This window comes from Doryrhamphus excisus, linkage group LG2, assembly GCF_037039965.1.
Source record: "Doryrhamphus excisus strain RoL-2023G ecotype Guam linkage group LG2, RoL_Dexc_Guam_v1.1, whole genome shotgun sequence".
Taxonomy (NCBI): Eukaryota; Metazoa; Chordata; class Actinopteri; order Syngnathiformes; family Syngnathidae; genus Doryrhamphus; species Doryrhamphus excisus.
In genome coordinates this window covers 14,586,909-14,606,401 of record NC_136358.1, presented here as the reverse complement: position 1 = coordinate 14,606,401, position 19,493 = coordinate 14,586,909, and the positions used below count along the sequence as shown (strand labels likewise).

At 40.3% G+C, this 19,493-nt stretch overlaps 1 protein-coding gene across 4 annotated transcripts in view; it reads right to left on the bottom strand.

The window, feature by feature from the left end:
- Positions 1-2,595: 2,595 nt before the first annotated feature.
- Positions 2,596-19,493, bottom strand: part of LOC131131891 (copine-8) — a 65,490-nt gene continuing 48,592 nt past the window's right edge. For 2 of the 4 annotated variants that reach the window (XM_058076900.2, XM_058076901.2), the window contains 7 exons: positions 12,400-12,446; positions 10,858-11,039; positions 10,659-10,786; positions 8,624-8,726; positions 7,775-7,832; positions 7,600-7,673; positions 2,596-4,631 (listed from right to left, as the gene is read on the bottom strand). In XM_058076900.2, coding sequence (XP_057932883.1) covers positions 4,443-4,631; positions 7,600-7,673; positions 7,775-7,832; positions 8,624-8,726; positions 10,659-10,786; positions 10,858-11,039; positions 12,400-12,446 — 781 coding nt within the window. In that variant the 3' untranslated portion in view covers positions 2,596-4,442. The other 2 variants (XM_058076904.2, XM_058076902.2) reach the window with 2 other exon arrangements.

Genomic DNA, 19,493 nt, shown 5'->3' with positions numbered 1-19,493 from the left:
GTCAGGATGAGACTGGACCGAACCAGATAGGGGCCTATGTGGCCTTCCCACTATGACACCCCCACCCCAACCCTCAAAAAACAGGGTGACTTGAGTCAGTAATGAGCGCTCTTATTTTGACCTGCCGTCCTAATGATGTGTCCAGCTATGCCTTGAACACAGTGGGTGACTGCAAAGTCACACACACTCACACACACACACACACACACACACACACACACTTTTATGTCCAGTCGCTCTGCTACAATAGAAACGCATGCCAAGATTCTTCATTCCACACTATTTGCTACAAATTCACACACTCTTAGGGGCCATCCATAATTTTCAACATTTTCACGAGCGTACAAACCGTACAAAGGGGGGTGGGGGTTAAGACATCAACGTATGCTTTTTTGAAAACCAGAAAATGTCGATGTCTGTATGTTCGAACCGCGGGACGCAGTCAAATTTTAGCGTGAATAGACTGGTCCCCTGTCGTCGTATGCTAGCGCAAGAGCGTACCAGTCCACGCTATACTCCACGTAGCTCTGCGTGCTTCGCATTCCAACACAACAATCAGACAATGGCCGACCCCGGTGATTTCGATTACCTATTTTCGTTCATCAAAAAGAGAATTACTGCCATTCATCGCTCACCGAGCAATGCATATGAACAATACATCAATGTTTACTGCTTTGTGCGTTCGGAAAGAAAGCGGAAGGACGCTGTAGCGGCTGGCCAGGCGACTTGGAAAGGTTCCAAATCGAAGGAATCGAGCAGGGCGGATTTGTTCCGAAGTGCCGTTGCGAAAATGGAGAAGATCAAAACTAAACTGACCATCCTGAATCTATTCGCCAGCTCTGTGTTTATTTTCTATACTTGGGCATGGACCTGGCTGTGATTGCCATTTTCTGAATTACTCTGTGGTGGTGAATTTGACTTTGTGGACAGTGCAGTAACAATCAATGTGATTTTCACTTCCTGTGATACACTGACTAGACTATTGGTGTGATTGTTAAGCCTTTTCAAAACAGTTGTGGCATCTTTATTGCATACTTCGCATTGAGTTGAGTTCAAGGGTTGTGTCCATCATTTCAAAGAAGATTTTATCTCCTCCGGCTTTTGGAAACCAGGGGCAACTCTTCTGCTCCGTGAGTAATCATGTGTGTATACAAGAAGTATTCCCTTGATTAAAAAATCCTGTGGAAAACAGTTGTTGCATCAGGACTTTTCTACATGTATCATTTGATAGAAAGAACAATACAAAAAGACCAAATTTGTAATACATTTGTATTTTCTTGAAAGAAAAATACAGTAAACCTCGGATATATCGGATTTAATTGTTCCCACTGGTTTTGTCCGATATAAGCGAAATCCGTTATATGCGTATACCGGAAAATGTCCGCCACATTCATTACACGGACGCGCAATGCCATGGGGGAACTTTCTTTGATCCATGTTCACAGCCAAAGCTGAAGATTATAACATCTTTGTATGAATTACAGACATGTACATGAGCATGTACAACGAAAAAAAAATAAATTGTCAAATCTGTAGAAATGCCTTCTTGTTGCTATTAGCGAGGTTTAGAAACCAAACGATAAACGTAAACGCAAACGACAATGACGTCACAGGCTATTGACAAGTCGGCAAGTTCCCATACATTTCAATAGCCTGTGACGTCATAAACCTCTAATAGACGTCTAAACCTCGCTAATAGCAACAAGAAGGCATTTCTACAGATTTCACAATTTTTTTTTTTTTCGTTGTACATGCTCATGTACATGTTTGTAATTCATACAAAGATGTTATAATCTTCAGCTTTGGCTGTGAACATGGATCAAAGATGGATCAAAGGCCACGATGCGGCCATCCGATATATGCGAGGGAAATTGGAACGGGACTGGAGATTTTGTCCGAAATAGGCAAAATCCGTTATAAAAAATCCGATATGTGCAATGAATTTTTATTGGAAATGCATTACAGAAAAATTGGTTCTTTTTTTATCTGTCCGTTGTGAGCGAATTTCCGAGTCCGATATATCCGAGGTTTACTGTACAAAAAAAGAGGCATTTAATATAATTTTTTATCTTGTTCATGTTCAATACAATGTTGATGGGCAGTGACTGATTGACCAGAGTCCCAAAATACAGCCAGAGTACTCTTCTGAAAATGTTGAAAATTATATTATGGATGGCCCCTTAGATCATCAATCAGATTTATCACACATCTAATAAATGATGAAAAAGTCAAATCAACATTAAGGGGCAGTGTGTGATTGTGGCCTGGTTTTGTATTGGTCCCACGGGTTAGAAATCGGAGCTTCAGTCCTAATACCAGTTTTAAAATCAGTCCACTGGAGAATAGTCACGTTAACCTTGTCACATTAGGTTAGGTACATAATACTACAAAATAAATGTTTTTCCCCCCTTCACATATACAGAAAGCACAGTCTAAATGTTTTTTTCTGATGATCGATATTTCACTCATACATCGCTCAGTCCAAAAAAAATAAAATAGTTAACTTCAAACGGAAAGCCATGAAAGGACTAAATGTGTATTTTCTTTGCGTTTTTGACCACTGGGCTCTTTACGCGCTTTCAAACATGGTTTGAGAGCGTTTTTTTTTTTTTTTAACATGATGTTAAGAACACGTATTCACACACATACAGTCATACAAACAAACCCCCGAGCATGTGGGCATCACTGCCAAGGCCGAGAAGAGACAAGAGACCGAGAGTAACTGTGTTTCCATTCATTGTGGAAGTAAGGCCGCCGAAATCTATTTAATAAATTAACTCATGAAAAAATAAATGGTGTCCTTGAGATTTAATCACAAATAGTAAATATGCACAAGGTGGCTTTTTGCAAGGAAACGCAACATAATATAGTTTTGTAGAGCTATATTGGTTATTATACAGTAATACATGTTCAAAGTAACTTGTGTGAAAGTGCAGATTCACTAAAGCAATTTTGTAGTGTTGACAAAGAATAAAAACTCAATATGATATGTGTAATATTATACTGGTTACAATGCTAATCATTGGAAACTGTGTTACCAAAGATTGCACACAATGATATATACTGGTAACTGAAATAAAAACAAAAAATATCGCCTACATATTTTTTCCCCCTGGAAACTTGTGTTAAAGTGCAGATACATAGTGATAAGCAGTAAAGATGTATGCTAGTGTTTTCAAGGCAACATAAACAACATATGTAATATACATGGGTCACTAGTTATAGGAATATACAGTAAAAAATAAGTGACTTTTTTAAGGTAGAAATACTACCTTGGTAGAAATTGTAAAATTATAAGAATGTTAGATTAAATATATAAGATATAAGAAAATTATACAGAATAAAATATATCAACTGTAACAGAAAAAAATAGCATTAGTTACAGTACTAATTTGCAGTAAAGCAGTTTTTCTACCTTTGTTTTTTTGGGTACAACGTGTGTTTTACAACAGTATTAATTTGAGGCAATAGGCTCTGAAATAGGATGTAAGTAGGCATTGTTTTAAAAACAGACCACATTTTTTGCTTCTTTGACAGAGGCATATCACCATATACAGAATAAAAAATATTCAATGAGCTATACTCCACATAAACAGACTAAATAATAATAAAGCACATTTTATGGGATTATTATATGTCCAGTATGTGACATGTTTCTAGGTAACTTGTTTAAAAGGCAAAATAAATATGTTTAATATACTTACATTGTTTACCAAAGGTGAAAATCAGAATGGATGGAAACACAGCAGAGGGGAAAAGTGAGACGGGGGAGATTTTTAAGAAGGAAGACTGACAGACTGAGAGAAACAATTGAACCACTCCATCACCGCACACACTCATACACACTCCACCCACCTCAAGACAGACGGATGGTTGGAAGAGGTAGTGCAGGGCCGCTATATTCATGCACGTGCTCCAGGCTACACTCATGCAAAAAGGTCGATAAACACCAGGAATACAGTCAAGTACGGTACGGCACGGTACGGTACAGACGGGCTACCGGGACCTGCACTGCTGCTACCTGACGCACGTCAGGATAAAAACGAGAAAGAGAGAGAGAGAGAGAGAATATCACAAGCTTGAAGTATAAAAGTACGAACAGTAAAAATTCTTACTGTAAACAGTGAGAGACAAAGATTATTTACAGGTTAGTGTTCATTCCTTTGTGTTGTCTGGGGACATTCTTTTTGTAAGTTAAAAATAAAACCTGCTTCTCCGTTTTTCCCTCCAACGCCACCAGGCTATAAGATAAAAAATCAAAAATTCCAGACAGTGATAGGAATGCTCGACAGCGGAAGTAAACAGATTGGGTTTTCCCTCCCCGTCCACTCTCCTGGCCCCGGCATGCAGCTGCTCCAGAACACGAGAACGACCACTGAGATCCACGACACATAAGGCATGGAGAGTGGCTTCAAATATCACTCAGAGACTAATTTTTCCCTTCATATTTGCGTTTGGATGGGCTGTCCTGGAGGCGTGTAGGGAGGTGGCGCCGGCGCCGGCTTGATCCCACGGGTCCTCATGTAAGACAGGAACTGGTCCGGGATCTCGGCCAAGACGTCTTTGGCTAACCGGGCCATGCTTAGGATGTGGTTCCCCGTCCGGTCGATGTAATCTCGAAACGGGACGAACTGGAAGGAAAGGAAAGAGAAAACTATTTCATCGAGCACAGCAACTCATGAAAAGCTGATCGGGTTCACACTGAGGCAAAATGCATATTTAGTTCTTTGAAAAAAAGAGGCCAAATAGTGAACATATTTTATGTTCAAAATATAATAACAATAATGGAAAAACAGCAAAAATGAAAAGGAAAAATGTCTGATAATAGCTTTTTTATTGTCTAAATAAATATTATCTAAATTTAAATTTTTTGATACCCATAACAGCCAATATCGATACCGATATGTGTAACATGTGTAACATATCTCCTGTACTGCCTTGTATACACTTTTTAAATATCGTTTTTCATGATTGGGAAAAAATCAGATGCCGATATTAACCAATATCGCATTTTTATGCTGATTATGGACCAATAATTATTTTATTTTTTTGAAAAAATATTTAGTCGTCCCTTGTTCGTCATGGTTAAGTGGAGTTAAATTAATTTCGCCCAAGTAGGATTCGATATTAATAAAAGCACTATTTTCATAGAAAACCTGTTTACGATCTTCTTAATATAATTTTAACTTTACTAGAGCTCTCTAGACATGAAATAACACCCCTATAGTCACCTTTACACTTGTATTACCCAACTTAGTAGATATAATCAAAGAAAGTAGATATTAAACAGAACTAATATAACATATTACTCAATTTAGTAGATATAATCAAAAAAAGTAGATATTAAATATAAATAAGATAACAGACTTAAACGTTAGCAGTTCCTTGTTGTTATTTTTCTGAACAACGTACTTCTTGTGGTTGCTATGTATTGTAATGTGGGCTTTAGAGGGAGTATTACCCAATACAGTAGACATAAGAGTAAATAAGTCATTTAAGTTGTAAATACAACTCCTGCTCGTATGTGTCACAATAAATGTGTTTCCTAGGGGACCTTAGTGGTGGGCGGACAGATATGTGAAGGACACGAAGTGACGTCTGAGGTTTAAATTGAGTTTTAGCTTGTTGTTGGTTGTGGCACCAACAGTATTATTATTATGTTATTATTATTGTACCCGTATAAATGCCTTTTTCTGGTGTTTCCAGTGCTCACTGAACAATTACTGACACCTAGTGGCCAATGTAGAATACAGTACTACATTCACAATGAGAATGATTATGCCTTGTATTGACTGTATATTTTATTCCATTTATTTAATTTGGTTTATTGTCTGAAAATAACGTGACAGCATGTAAAGTAACATTCTTGCAATGGTTGGTGTGTGTCTTACAGTACAGTACAGTACAGTACAGTACAAGACTGGATGTTATAGCTATGTGAAATGAAGATGGAGACTGTTTAATTCACTTAATGAGCTGCTGGCACCTACAATCACAAGATCATACAGGAGGCCAATTTATGCTGGAAGCCCCTTGCTGTGAGATTCAAACCTCGTCGTGTCACCGGGCCTTATTAGTTTGCTGATAATGAGAAGCCGCAGACAGAACTGACTGCTAATATACAAAAAAAAACTTTATTTCTGTGTTGGTTTTCTGTATAGATGCCCTGCCTGTGTATGTATATGCGTGTGCGTGTGTGTGTGGATCTTTAGCTTGTTACAACTAACAAGCATGCCTCTTTTTCCCACCTATGTAGACCAGGGCCATTTCAGAGTGCATCCAGTGGGGAAAAAACATAACCTCTAACGTTTCCAAGATGCTAAGACCAGATCTGCAAAGTCCATTTTCAAACAGAGGGGGCGGTTTGCGCCGTCACCAATAGCTCCACGGAAAGAGTTGTCACTAATACTGTGGTGTATTTTTCCGAAAATAATTGCACAAGCAACATGGGGTGCATGTTTTGACAAATATTCATCTTTTTGCGTGGAGTGTTAGTCAACACAAACAAATACAGTCAGTGATAACATATTCGGTGTAGAGCTATCACAAAACTTGGTGGTTTATTAGAATGTAGCGTCTACAAGCAAGCAGTTCTATCTGAAAGACTGTCTTCACATTCCAATACATTCATTTTAATATATCTAGAGTTTTTACATAAATTGGTTTGTTTTCATTTGAAAAATATCTCTCTTGGAACTATAGATGCATGTAGAGATATTTAATGAACGTAGCGGAAATGGACTTTTGCATCAGAGTTTCTTGGAAATGACAAGGCAGAACATTATAAGCAGCTGGTGGCAAACCTCCTGAAGTCCTACAAAGCCCACTGAAAATACACTTTTTTTTTGCATTCCCCTCTAGATTTCTTTGTGAAGTGATGAGCACGGGGAAGGATTCCACCAGGACATTGTAGCTAGGGAGAAAAGATGGAGTCCATATATGCTACTGACAAGCCAACAGATATTCACATACTGAATAAAGGAATTGTTGTTTTAAGTCATACTTTAGCTTGTTTTATCTATCATAATCAATCAGAGCCTGCATGGCGATTGAGTGGTTAGCGCACAGGCCTCACAGCTAGGAGACCGGGGTTCAATTCCACCCTCTGCCTTCTCTGTGGAGTTTGCACGTTCTCCCCGTGCATGCGTGGGTTTTCTCCAGGTACTCCAGTTTCCTCCCACATTCCAAAAACATGCTAGGTTAATTGGCCACTCCAAATTGTCCATAGGTATGAATGTGAGTGTGAATGGTTGTTTGTCTATATGTGCCCTGTGATTGGCTGGCGACCAGTCCAGGGTGTACCCCGCCTCTCGCCCGAAGACAGCTGAGACCCTCGTGATGATAAGCGGTAGAAAATAAATGAATGAATAATCAATCAGCTGATGTCTTAAGATATTGATTGTTTATTTCTTGGCTGATAAGGAAGTTCAACTTAAATATTTTCAAATTTTTATTAATATTTTTAAGCAAAAATGCCAAAATCTTGAATACATGATCCAACCAGCACAGCTATCAATTGATTTTCAGTTCATCTTATCAAAATAAATGAGACTTAGCCAAAAATGTGTAGACCATTGTAATCAAGGAGCTAATACGTACCTGAACAATATCCCTCTCCGCGTACCTTCCTCTGGATGAAATTCTGACCTCATCGCCGTCCAATTCAATCATGGCTGATGACAATAAGCAGAAAGAGAATAAAAAGAGTCAGAGACCTGTCATTCACCAGAAGGGCAACCATTACTCATAAGTGTAAATGCTCTTGTTTGCCCACCGTCAAATTCCGCAGGGCCCACCCCCACGATGATGATGGACATGGGTAGACAGGAAGCCTGCATGTGGAGGGGGGAAATATCCATAAATCTCACCGGTGAATAAAAACGGGGATGAATAATAATACCGGCAATGCTCTTGCCTGAGCTCAGCTTGCAAATGACCAGAGGAGTGTGTTTTGAGCAATGGGTTGACCTCAGGCTGCTGAGCGATAGATGAGCTTATATTTTCTGTTGCTCCTCTACAAAGGTCATCTCTCAGTCTGTGCTGCCCTCTGCTTGTCCTATGCAGTTTTTCCTCACTTTCTCCCCGCCGAAAAGGATCACTGCCTTTTTTTTATTTCTAAAAAGTATTTTTTTCTGTATTCCACACGCACTCTGGCTTCCCTCAGGAACACACTTTTGACTTGACATTGATGGAGGGGACGGACAGAGGGCGAATAACATGCTGTCAAGAGCAAGAGCACGGCTCCAAATACAACGAAATAACAGCATAGGCTCTCCAGTTAAATCATTCCTGTGTTGGAATAGCAAAGAAAACTCTTGAAGGTTGACTAATATGATTTATATGTGAAAGCAACACTGTGTGAGTTATGGAAATACTCCTACTACTCCCTTGTAGTGTTGCACATTTTGTCATGCTTGAGCCATCTGCATGCAAGCAAAAGTTTTTCATGATAACATCTTGCATGGCATTATATCTATGAATTTATCTGATTTGCCTGTGAAACAGAGCTTCCATTGGATTAATAGTATGTTTACAAAGTACCATTACAATAGAGTATAGCATAGTACCAGCACCATATACAACTTTTTTTGCATAGTTTACAAAATATCAAAGTGGCCCTTACGTTGACAATAGACTCCTTGGTCTGGGCCATATCTGAGATGACGCCATCTGTGATGATGAGGAGCACAAAGTACTGCGATCCATCCTTAACTGATGCGGCATACCTGTTAAATACAAAAAAGGACAGATTTGGATGTGTCCTCCCATCACGGAATTTTAATGTTTCCCATACAGTCATTCACTTTCATATATTTTCTATGCCACAAGTCCTCATTCAGGTGGCGAGGGCAAGCTGGAGCCTATCCCAGCTGATTTTTTGGGGCAAGAAGCAGGGTGTTAGTTAGTATAGTATTATTTTAAGCCCTTAAATTACATCACAAAATATAAAAACTATTTTTTATTATGGCTTTATTGTTATACTGAACCTCTCATTATATTTTTCACACACATCGGTTATACAGGAGGAAGCTTTTGCTATGAAACTTCAACACAGCAGCTATTCTGGAGTTATTAAAGACCGGGAAAGAGACATGTTGTTTTTTTTTTTCAATAGCCACTAAGTAAATATCATGATTCCCTCTCCTCTTCATCCTCCACAGTTAATCTGTCAATCGCCTGTTTCAGGACGACTAACTCTGTGTCCATTGTGCACATCCACAGTTCAATAAGACTTAAGTTAATATGACCTTTCACCTCCCCGCCCCGCGAACGACACATTATGACAATGTGAAAAAGTTTTTTTTTTTTACTTTTTTTTAATTTATTAAAAATAGAAAACAAAAAAATCACATTTACATAAGTATTCACAGCCTTTGCCATGAAGCTCAAAATTGAGCTCAGGTGCATCTTTTTTCCACTGATCATCCTTGAGATCTTTCTACAGCTTAATTGGAGTCCACCTGCAGTAAATTCAGTTGATTGGACATGATTTGGAAATATAATAACTGTCTATATAAGGTTCCACAGTTGACTGTGCATGTCAGAGCACAAACACCAAGCATGAAGTCAAAAGAACTGTCTGTAGACCTGCGAGACAGGATTGTCTTGAGGCACAAATCTGGGGAAGGATACAGAAAAATTTCTGCTGCTTTGAAGGTCCCAATGAGCACAGTGGCCTCCATTATTCGTTCCTTCCATTTACGAAAGATCTCAAGGATGATCAGTGGAAAAAAGATGCACCTGAGCTCAATTTTGAGCTTCATGGCAAAGGCTGTGAATACTTATGTAAATGTGATTTTTTTGTTTTCTATTTTTAATAAATTAAAAAAAAGTCAAAAAAAAACTTTTTCAAATTGTCATAATGGAGTATTTTGTGTAGAATTTTGAGGTAAGAGATTAATTTAATTCAGTTTGGAATGAGGCTGTAACATGACAAAATGTAGAAAAAGTGAAGCGCTGTGAATACTTTCCGGATGCACTGTAAGCCATCTCTGCAACACTTCAGTTTTGTGAACGTGGAAGCCAAGACAGTGTGTGGCTTTACCCCCAACTTAGTGTTGCACACTGGTACTGGGAGCAAATAAGGATGCAACAATGTTGTAGGTTTGACACGGTGGAGAAAAGGGGCCGACAAACCCGACAAACAGTTCTTAGGGTGTGCTCACATTTGTTATGTTTGGTTTATTGTCCATTTGGTCAAGTGGGGATTCAAACATCTAGAGTAGACCCTTGTGCGCACAAAACAAGTGACTGCCCATGACAAAAATATCAATGTGAATGCTGAGAAAATTGTATCAAAGTGCCCACCGAGTATCTTTTAATGAACCCAACCTAGGAGCTGGTTTCCAGTGTCCGCCTATGTAGCTTCAAAATGCAAAATAAACACATTACTAATGACATTTTTTTTCTTATCCGGGTGATTACCTGCAGCAGCAACAACGCCCTCCAATACAAACAAACACGCACTCAAAAGTTCCCTTCGTGTGCCTTTTCTCATTTCTCACTTTTCCCAGCTACCTGGCAACACTGTCTTACAAAGTGCTTATTACAGAAAACACATTGAGCGTGAAATGTACTTGGTGTTCCTTTTCCCACACAAATGATTTGCCAAGAAAGAGCGAGAGTTTAAAGCATGTGAGTTAACTTTTGTGCAGTACCTGGCTACATGATTGACCACCGGGGAGAAATTGGTGGGTCCGTACAGCTGAACTGACTTCAAACTCTGATAGTAGGCCTCCATCACGCCCTCGATTCCAGCACAGTATGGATTCTGAGGGTTCCCATTCTATATCAGCAAGGAGGACAAAGATGCATTAAAGTACTTTCTTGAAAATTCTTTCTTCCATTTATTCTCACCAGAGCAAACTCATGCGAGATACGTCCATCAGGAGGCAGCTTGGCTCCGAAGCCGAGTGCCGGGAACATTTTGTCGCTATCGTAGTCCTGTATGATCTCCCCAACTGCCTTCAGGGCCATGCCGTAAGCGTTAAGCTGGTAGGGGCTCATGTAGTGGAGAGAGGTGGGCTGGGCTGGGTTACCTGTTGGTGGGACACGGAACAAACATTAACCCAGTGTTTACACACACAATTACTGAAACAAGAAGTCTATGATGCTTAAGCTGGCCCATAACAGTTGTTATTAACTCAGTCGCTACCAAACGGCCAATCCCAAAGACGTATTTATACGTCTCGTCCAAAAGTGGCGATGATGCAAGTGCACAATAGAAGACATCATGTTCAGTGCAGAAGTGTATTTAAGTGTATTAGCTCGCCATGCATCTTTCTCATGAATTAATACGCTCCACAGGAAGGAGGAAGTGGAAAAGTAGTGTAGCAGGCAGAAGGTCAATTGTAACACGTGTGCATACACATAGTAAAGTTTCAAATGTGACAATTGAAAATAGTTCATTCATTCATTTTCTACCACTTATCCTCACAAGGGTCGCGGGGGTACTGGAGCCTATCCCAGCTGTCTTCAGGTGAGAGGCGGGGTACACCCTGGACTGGTCGCCAGCCAATCACAGGGCACATATAGACAAACAACCATTCACACTCACATTCATACCTATGGACAATTTGGAGTCGCCAATTAACCTAGCATGTTTTTGGAATGTGGGAGAAAACCGGGGTACCAGGAGAAAACCCACGCAAGCACGGGGAGAACATGCAAACTCCACACAGAGATGGCCGATGGTGGAATCAAACTCCTAGTCTCCTAGATGTGTGGCCTGTGCACTAACCACTTGTCCGCCATGCAGCCGTTGGTGTTATATTTGTAAATACATTTTGTGTGAGACTGGAAATGGTGTGTGTGAGTGACAGAAGAGAAGCTCTGTAAAACCGATTTTTCGGTTTTAGGGAAAAATTATGTTACATTTAGGTCAATATGATAAATGAAATGTGCATGGTCTATTTTCAAAAAGAGCCCACAAAAACCCTGGTTATACATAAAATAGGTTACATTTTTTGGTACTATTTCCTCCTAAATGTCACAACATTCCTTGAGTGATTGAATAAAATAATGTTGCTTGAGGTGTTGTCATGCTCATTGTTCTTCTAGTTGAGACTGAATCAATTTCAACTATTTTGCTCTTGAAGTTATTATCAACCATTTGCAAAAGAGGGATGCAAAGAATTACATTACAAAATGTGCATTTAAGTGGTTTAGCCTTTTGGGGTCAAATTGTATTGTGTCGTTGTACAGGATATTGGACCGGAACGGAAAACTCAATAATATTATGTTGGAGCACTGAGCTTTTAGCAGTCACTTGTCACTTGATGTAGAGAGGCATCAGAAAACACTCAAGTACCCCCTGCAGCTCATATTTTAATACATCAGTCCACTTTCATGTCCTCATGCAGGTCCTCCAAATGTGTGCGTGTTTACAAAGAGACTCACCATTGGAAGCTGTGAAGTCAATGGCCACTGTGAAGTTAATCTGGGTCCTTGGAAGAAAAAAAAAGGCAGGGAAATGATTCATTAATCAAACATGGTCTCAATCCCCTTCTGTCCCCGTGCAAACAGCAGTATTGAATGCGATTTGTCTGATGGTTCTTCCTGTGCCTGCTTTTAGGAACGTGCCATAAAAATATTGCATAGTCAATTTTTTTTATGCCACTCAAGCTCATGTAATGTCGCCATTTGAGGCAGCCATCAGCGTCATCCCATTTGTCACATCACAAGGCTTGTGAAGTTGAGGCTCTACAAGATATCAGCCACTGTCATTGGACACTCAGGGGGACAGGATGAGATGGACACAGATCAGAATAGAATAGTAGTATGGGAATAATATCATCTCATGGTAATATATAAGTGCCGTATTTTCTGCACTATAATTTTCTCAAAAATTAACAATTTGCCTTATAATCCGGTGCATCTTGCTATGTGTTGCAAAATCTGTAAGAGTGGAAGTTTCAGTGGAAAATTCCATAACATTTGAAGATGCACTATTTATTATTAGTACCTTGCTAACCTTCACACAGTAGCGCGAATCAGAAAAACATGAAATATGATGAACTACATAAGGCTGACAAAACAAAATAAAGGTACTTGGATATTTCACAAACCCCACCTTGATATTTACCTAACTATAACAAATAGTTTTTACGTGCACAGACAGAGAGCAAATAATCAGCAGAGCTATATGGCTGAATGACAATGATGAACCTTTAAGGTTAGAAAAATAGTCTGGCATGTAAGATGAAGGATATCCCAGTTTTTGGGTTGTAACATCCACATGAAGCAGTTCATTTTCCAGATTATGTAGAAGTTGCCATAATTAGGCACCCATGAAAGTCATTTCACTTGGAAAAAAAAAAAGAAAAAGGTTTGCATGCTTGGAACACCTGCGGTGCTCCTGGACGGACAGGCTCCCTAATTTGGTTGCTTGGCAACAGCACTCGACAAAAGTGCCTATTTTCATCTGTTCAAGCATACCTCTAATAAGTAGCTTTTACCTCGGTTGTGAAGAAATGTTGTCTTTAATTGCGGATCAGAATTCACAATAGGCAGTGTTTGTCGTCGAAATGAGAAAAATCCTTTAAGACGGTGTGCAGTGCGTCCACTCTCGTCTTAGGTTCCCGCATGAAGGCACAAGGCGGCCTAAAAACAGCATCAGGGGTGGATCACCTTTAGCTTAAGATTAACATCAGAACCCCTCTGTTGTTTGTGAACTTTTCCAACCTTTGAGACACTATTTTCTGAGCATCTCTGTAGGTCACTGGTGTGTGTTTGTTCTTCTTCTAGTCGGGACGTCTCTATTGGTTGCAAACAGTACTGCACCCCACCCTAACAACTCATTTCACACCATTTTCCACAGTGGCCTACAAATGTGCCATGTGACCAATTCTGATAATATGCACACAGATGTTGCAGCTTGGGAAGTGTCCAATCACATGGGGATGGGAGAAGGTAAATGTCTCATATACAATTTTGACAGCAGCAGTGGCATAAAAATCTCATCATTTTCATTGGATGCATGCTTTTCAAATCTTTGTTCTGGCTCTGAAATGACATCTCCTCACAATGGTTTCAATACAAGCATGGTTTCCTCCTGCTTCTATTCTGGTTTCAATAGTCAATTCACCAACCAAAATAAGAGGAGACAATATCTGTCACCATGAGTGACAGAGCAGCCATCAAAGACGTGGCTCCAAATGAAAGATATGGCCAACAACTGCTCATTTTTATCCGCGACCTCGTGAAAGGAGGCTCCTTTCTATGGAACCATGGGTGGTGCCCTCACTTTATCAGGCGCAATGAAAAGAATGAGAGCAGTGATGCTCTGGATTGAGATGGAGCCTTCCCGAATCAGTCGTTTATGCTAATGCAGTCAGCCGATCATGCACCTAATTACGTCCAAATGGACAATTAGCTGATTGGGTTGAGGCGCCGAAAAGAGCTGCCAATCAGGGGATGAGAGCGCAGTCGGGAGGAAAGAAGCGTACGAGGAGACAGAAGGAAATATGAAAATAGACACACATACAAGGGATTTCAGGGCATGGCTCGAGTGATTTAGGAGTATTTGTGTATGCAAGCACGGGCGTGTTTGGGCGCCCATTATGCGCTTACGACTGCAACTGGACCATTACAGTCCATTTAGATCTCAAGCAGTGATACACCGCTTGGCACTTTATTTGCCCGCATAAGCATGCAGCTCACAGTGGCAACGACGGCCCCGCCAGTGCTGCGGAAAATGAAATATTGTTTGGAACGATGCACGAGACCATGTTTCTCCATTAGGAGACATGAGCGAAGGGCACATGGTGAACACGTGTACTACAGGAGTGGGCTGTGTGCATGCAAAATGAACAACCCATCAGTCTTTCACCTGAACTATTTCACAGCCTGCCATGTCAATCAATGGCATATTGATCTGCTGTTTTCTTTTCACAGCACCCCTAATGAGAACCTCAAGTGTAGCAATCCAAAAGCCACACTGGAAAAATGGGCAATGCAAAACACACTATATAGACACAAGTACTGGGACACTGGGTTAAAGAATTACTGCTAAGCTCCAAATTATTCATTTCCTAGCTAAATTATGAGCTAAAAAGCATTTTTTGTGGATGGTATCTTTTACATGTACATTTTTACAGGTACATTTTACACTTTAACAGTATATCTTTCATGGTTCTCATCTGACAGGTACTCCGGTTTCCTCCCACATTCCAAAAAGCATTCATGTTAGGTTAATTGGCAATTGTCCGTAGATATGAATGTGAGTGGCTGGCAACCAGTCCATGGTGTACCCAATTTTCTATGCCGCTTATCCTCACTATAGGGTCGCAGGTATGCTGGAGCCTATCCCAGCTGTCTTTGCACGAGAGGCGGGGTACACCCTGGACTGGTCACCAGCCAATCACAGGGCACATATAGACAAACAACCATTCACACTCACATTCATACCTATGGACAATTTGGAGTCGCCAATTAACCTAGCATGTTTTTGGAATGTGGGAGGAAACCGGAGTACCCGGAGAAAACCCACGCATGCACGGGGAGAACATGCAAACTCCACACAGAGATGGCCGAGGGTGGAATTGAACTCGGTTCTCCAAGCTGGAGGCCTGCGCCCTAACTACTCAGCTGCCGTGCAGCCAATTGGATGGTGTTCTGGACCGAATGGTTTTATAAGCCGTATACCTACCTGTAGAATTTCTTACTTTAGAACAGTGTGTTTCCTCCAGTTTTTATCTTTTTGTTAGGCCAAAGCAGGACTGTCTAAAGTTTATACAGAAAAGAAAAAAAAAAAGATGCCGGGGAAACTTTTTACAGTGCATCCGGAAAGTATTCACAGTGCTTCACTTTTTCTACATTTTGTCATGTTACAGCCTCATTCCAAACTGAATTAAATTAATCTCTTACCTCAAAATTCTACACAAAATCCTCCATTATGACAATGTGAAAAAAGGTTTTTTTGACATGTTTTGAATTTATTAAAAATAGAAAACAAAAAAATCACATTTGCATAAGTATTCACAGCCTTTGCCATGAAGCTCAAAATTGAGCTCAGTGCATCTTTTTTCCACTGATCATCCTTGAGATCTTTCTACAGCTTAATTGGAGTCCACCTGCAGTAAATTCAGTTGATTGGACATGATTTGGAAATATAATAACTGTCTATATAAGGTCCCACAGTTGACTGTGCATGTCAGAGCACAAACACCAAGCATGAAGTCAAAAGAACTGTCTGTAGACCTGCGAGACAGGATTGTCTTGAGGCACAAATCTGGGGAAGGATACAGAAAAATTTCTGCTGCTTTGAAGGTCCCAATGAGCACAGTGGCCTCCATTATTTGTAAATGGAAGACGTTTGGAACCACCAGGACTCTTCCTAGAGCTGGCCGGCCTTCTAAACTGAGCGATCGGGGAAGAAGGGCCTTAGTCAGGGAGGTGACCAAGGCCCCGATGGTCACTCTGTCAGAGCTACAGCGTTCCTCTGTGGAGAGAGGAGAGCCTTCGAGAAGGACAACCATCTCTGCAGCAATCCACCAATCAGGCCTGTATGGTAGAGTGGCCAGACGAAAGCCATCAGACCAGAGAATTTTGTTTCTCATGGTCTGAGAATCATTCAGGTGCTTTTTGGCAAATTCCAGACGGGCTGCCATGTTCCTTTTACTAAGGAGTGGCTTTCGTCTGGCCACTCTACCATACAGGCCTGATTGGTGGATTGCTGCAGAGATGGTTGTCCTTCTGGAAGGCTCTCCTCTCTCCACAGAGGAACGCTGGAGCTCTGACAGAGTGACCATCGGGGCCTTGGTCACCTCCCTGACTAAGGCCCTTCTTCCTCGATCGCTCAGTTTAGAAGGCCGGCCAGCTCTAGGAAGAGTCCTGGTGGTTCCAAACGTCTTCCATTTACGAATAATGGAGGCCACTGTGCTCATTGGGACCTTCAAAGCAGCAGAAATTTTTCTGTATCCTTCCCCAGATTTGTGCCTCAAGACAATCCTGTCTCGCAGGTCTACAGACAGTTCTTTTGACTTCATGCTTGGTGTTTGTGCTCTGACATGCACAGTCAACTGTGGGACCTTATATAGACAGTTATTATATTTCCAAATCATGTCCAATCAACTGAATTTACTGCAGGTGGACTCCAATTAAGCTGTAGAAAGATCTCAAGGATGATCAGTGGAAAAAAGATGCACCTGAGCTCAATTTTGAGCTTCATGGCAAAGGCTGTGAATACTTATGTAAATGTGATTTTTTTGTTTTCTATTTTTAATAAATTCAAAAAAAGTAAAAAAAAAAACTTTTTTACATTGTCATAATGGAGTATTTTGTGTAGAATTTTGAGGTAAGATATTAATTTAATACAATTTGGAATGAGGCTGTAACATGACAAAATGTACAAAAAGTGAAGCGCTGTGAATACTTTCCTGATGCACTGTATATACTTCACCGTTATGATGATTAAATATGCTAAAACCAAACCCATGGAGGTCAAGCAAATCATTATTAAAATGATGACATTTTGCCCTTTATAACTCTGTTCTTCTTTTATAAATTCTAATGTGGGCTGTGGATGCTGTGGACCAATAAAAAACAACATGAAGGCAGCAAATTTCCCCTGTGCCAAACTTTGGACACCCCTGGTTTAAAGAGCAGGGTTCAGGGGGATGGTTAAATAAATAAATTTAAAAAGTTAAATAAAATAAATAAAAGGGTTAAATAAAAGGGTATTTCTGTGTTGGCCACTGAACGTCACTGCTTGCTGAAACCCCCCTTTCCCCTAGTGGCCATGGTCGGCAGCCAATCGCAGGGCCAGAAGAACAGCATTTTAAACATATACATGCATCTCCCCTTTAGACGCTGTACTTTGTAATCTGACACCGTGTTTCAGATTGTAAAGTAAGCTGTAAATTGGAACAAAGGGGCTAAAATTGTGTTTTTCTTCCCACATTGACATTCTATACTTCGTCTAGTTGCACAGTCTTCCCCGTACGTACAAGTGGAACATGTGCACAGAGACACACAAGGTCACACAAGCGAGTGTTGAAACACAATGCATGAGTGCACACATGGGAATGCACTTTGGAGTAAGAGCTCTGTGTTGGCTCGGTCATTCTGTCTTTGGTTGTCTCACAGCCAAGTTTTCCACGTCACAATACGGGTTGTTAAGCAGACAGTATGGTGGCTGACGTGAGCTTCGATGCATTAGTTATTTGTGTAGCAGTTTGTAACATCTGGTGAATGCAAGCTCAATTAAAGCAATCTACATACAGTTTTATTCAGAAAAATTCACAACAATAATAATGACACAAAACAACAATAATAACAATAACATATAAATTAAGCGTCAACAGCAAAAAGTACAAAACATCACTATGCTGACGACTATACATGTAACTTGGATGTCATCCTATTATTGGACTTCCATCTTCTTCCACCTTGTCTGTTCATCAGCGTTCATTTGTACCAAATGCTGCTTCTGATGTCTTGAGATTGCTCAACTGGATCAGGCTTTCTTGGGACTGTGCTGTTATAAGAAAGTGCCCACATGGACTGAGATATCATATTTTATGGGCAGTACAAAAAGCGGTAACATACCAGAACTCCAACCATCACCGAAAAAGAATCCAGCCACCAAAAGAAAAAGCCATTATAGTTAATACAGAGCAGAGAATGAAGCGTTGCAGTGTATATGGTGGCAGTATGAGCAATGATGCTATTGTGAATTCTACCATTCCAGGTTCTATGAAGAAAACAATCTTCACTGTAATGGATATATGTTCTTCGAGCACATCCCGTTCCATGTCTTGTACTGGAAATTAAAAAGGCAATGAGATATCCACAGAAGTTGAAGCACAGTATGCGTGTATTTGTAAGGTGTATATACCGTATTTATAGTGAACCCTTGTTTATCGCGGGTAATTTCAGACTCAACCGTGACAAATTAAATTGTCAAATGATCATTTTCAGACCATGTGCTGACAAAAAGGCTTATGCCGTTCATGAAACCAACCCATTTAGGAGACAAAGAAAACCAGTAAGCATGCAGCTGGCAATATATATAGATCACTTTATCATCAGTCTGGACATTGGACATAATTTTTACTGAACAAGAAATTTTGTCACGTTTTAATCTCACAAGATCTTGGGACAGCCCTCAAAATAAATCAGGGAAAATCTGAGAGATTGGAGTGCTCAATTCCAATACAAAACACTTGTCTCCTCTTACCTCCCCTCCCACAACAATACTTCCTCATTATCCACCAATAAAACTAGTGGTGAGTTCATGAACGTTGGAATTGACATTAAATCAACAATTCCATACCAACAGGTCATTACAGCAACTTCCCTGACACCGAGTTACCAGTGTAGAATATTTACTCTATATTTCAGTTCATGTTGTCATTATTATGCTTGAACGCAGCTGGGAAACCCGAGTTCGATTCCACTCTCGGGCATCTCTGTGTGAAGTTTGCACGTTCTCCCCGTGCATGCGTGGGTTTTCTCCGGGTACTCCAATTTCCTCCCACATTCCAAAAACA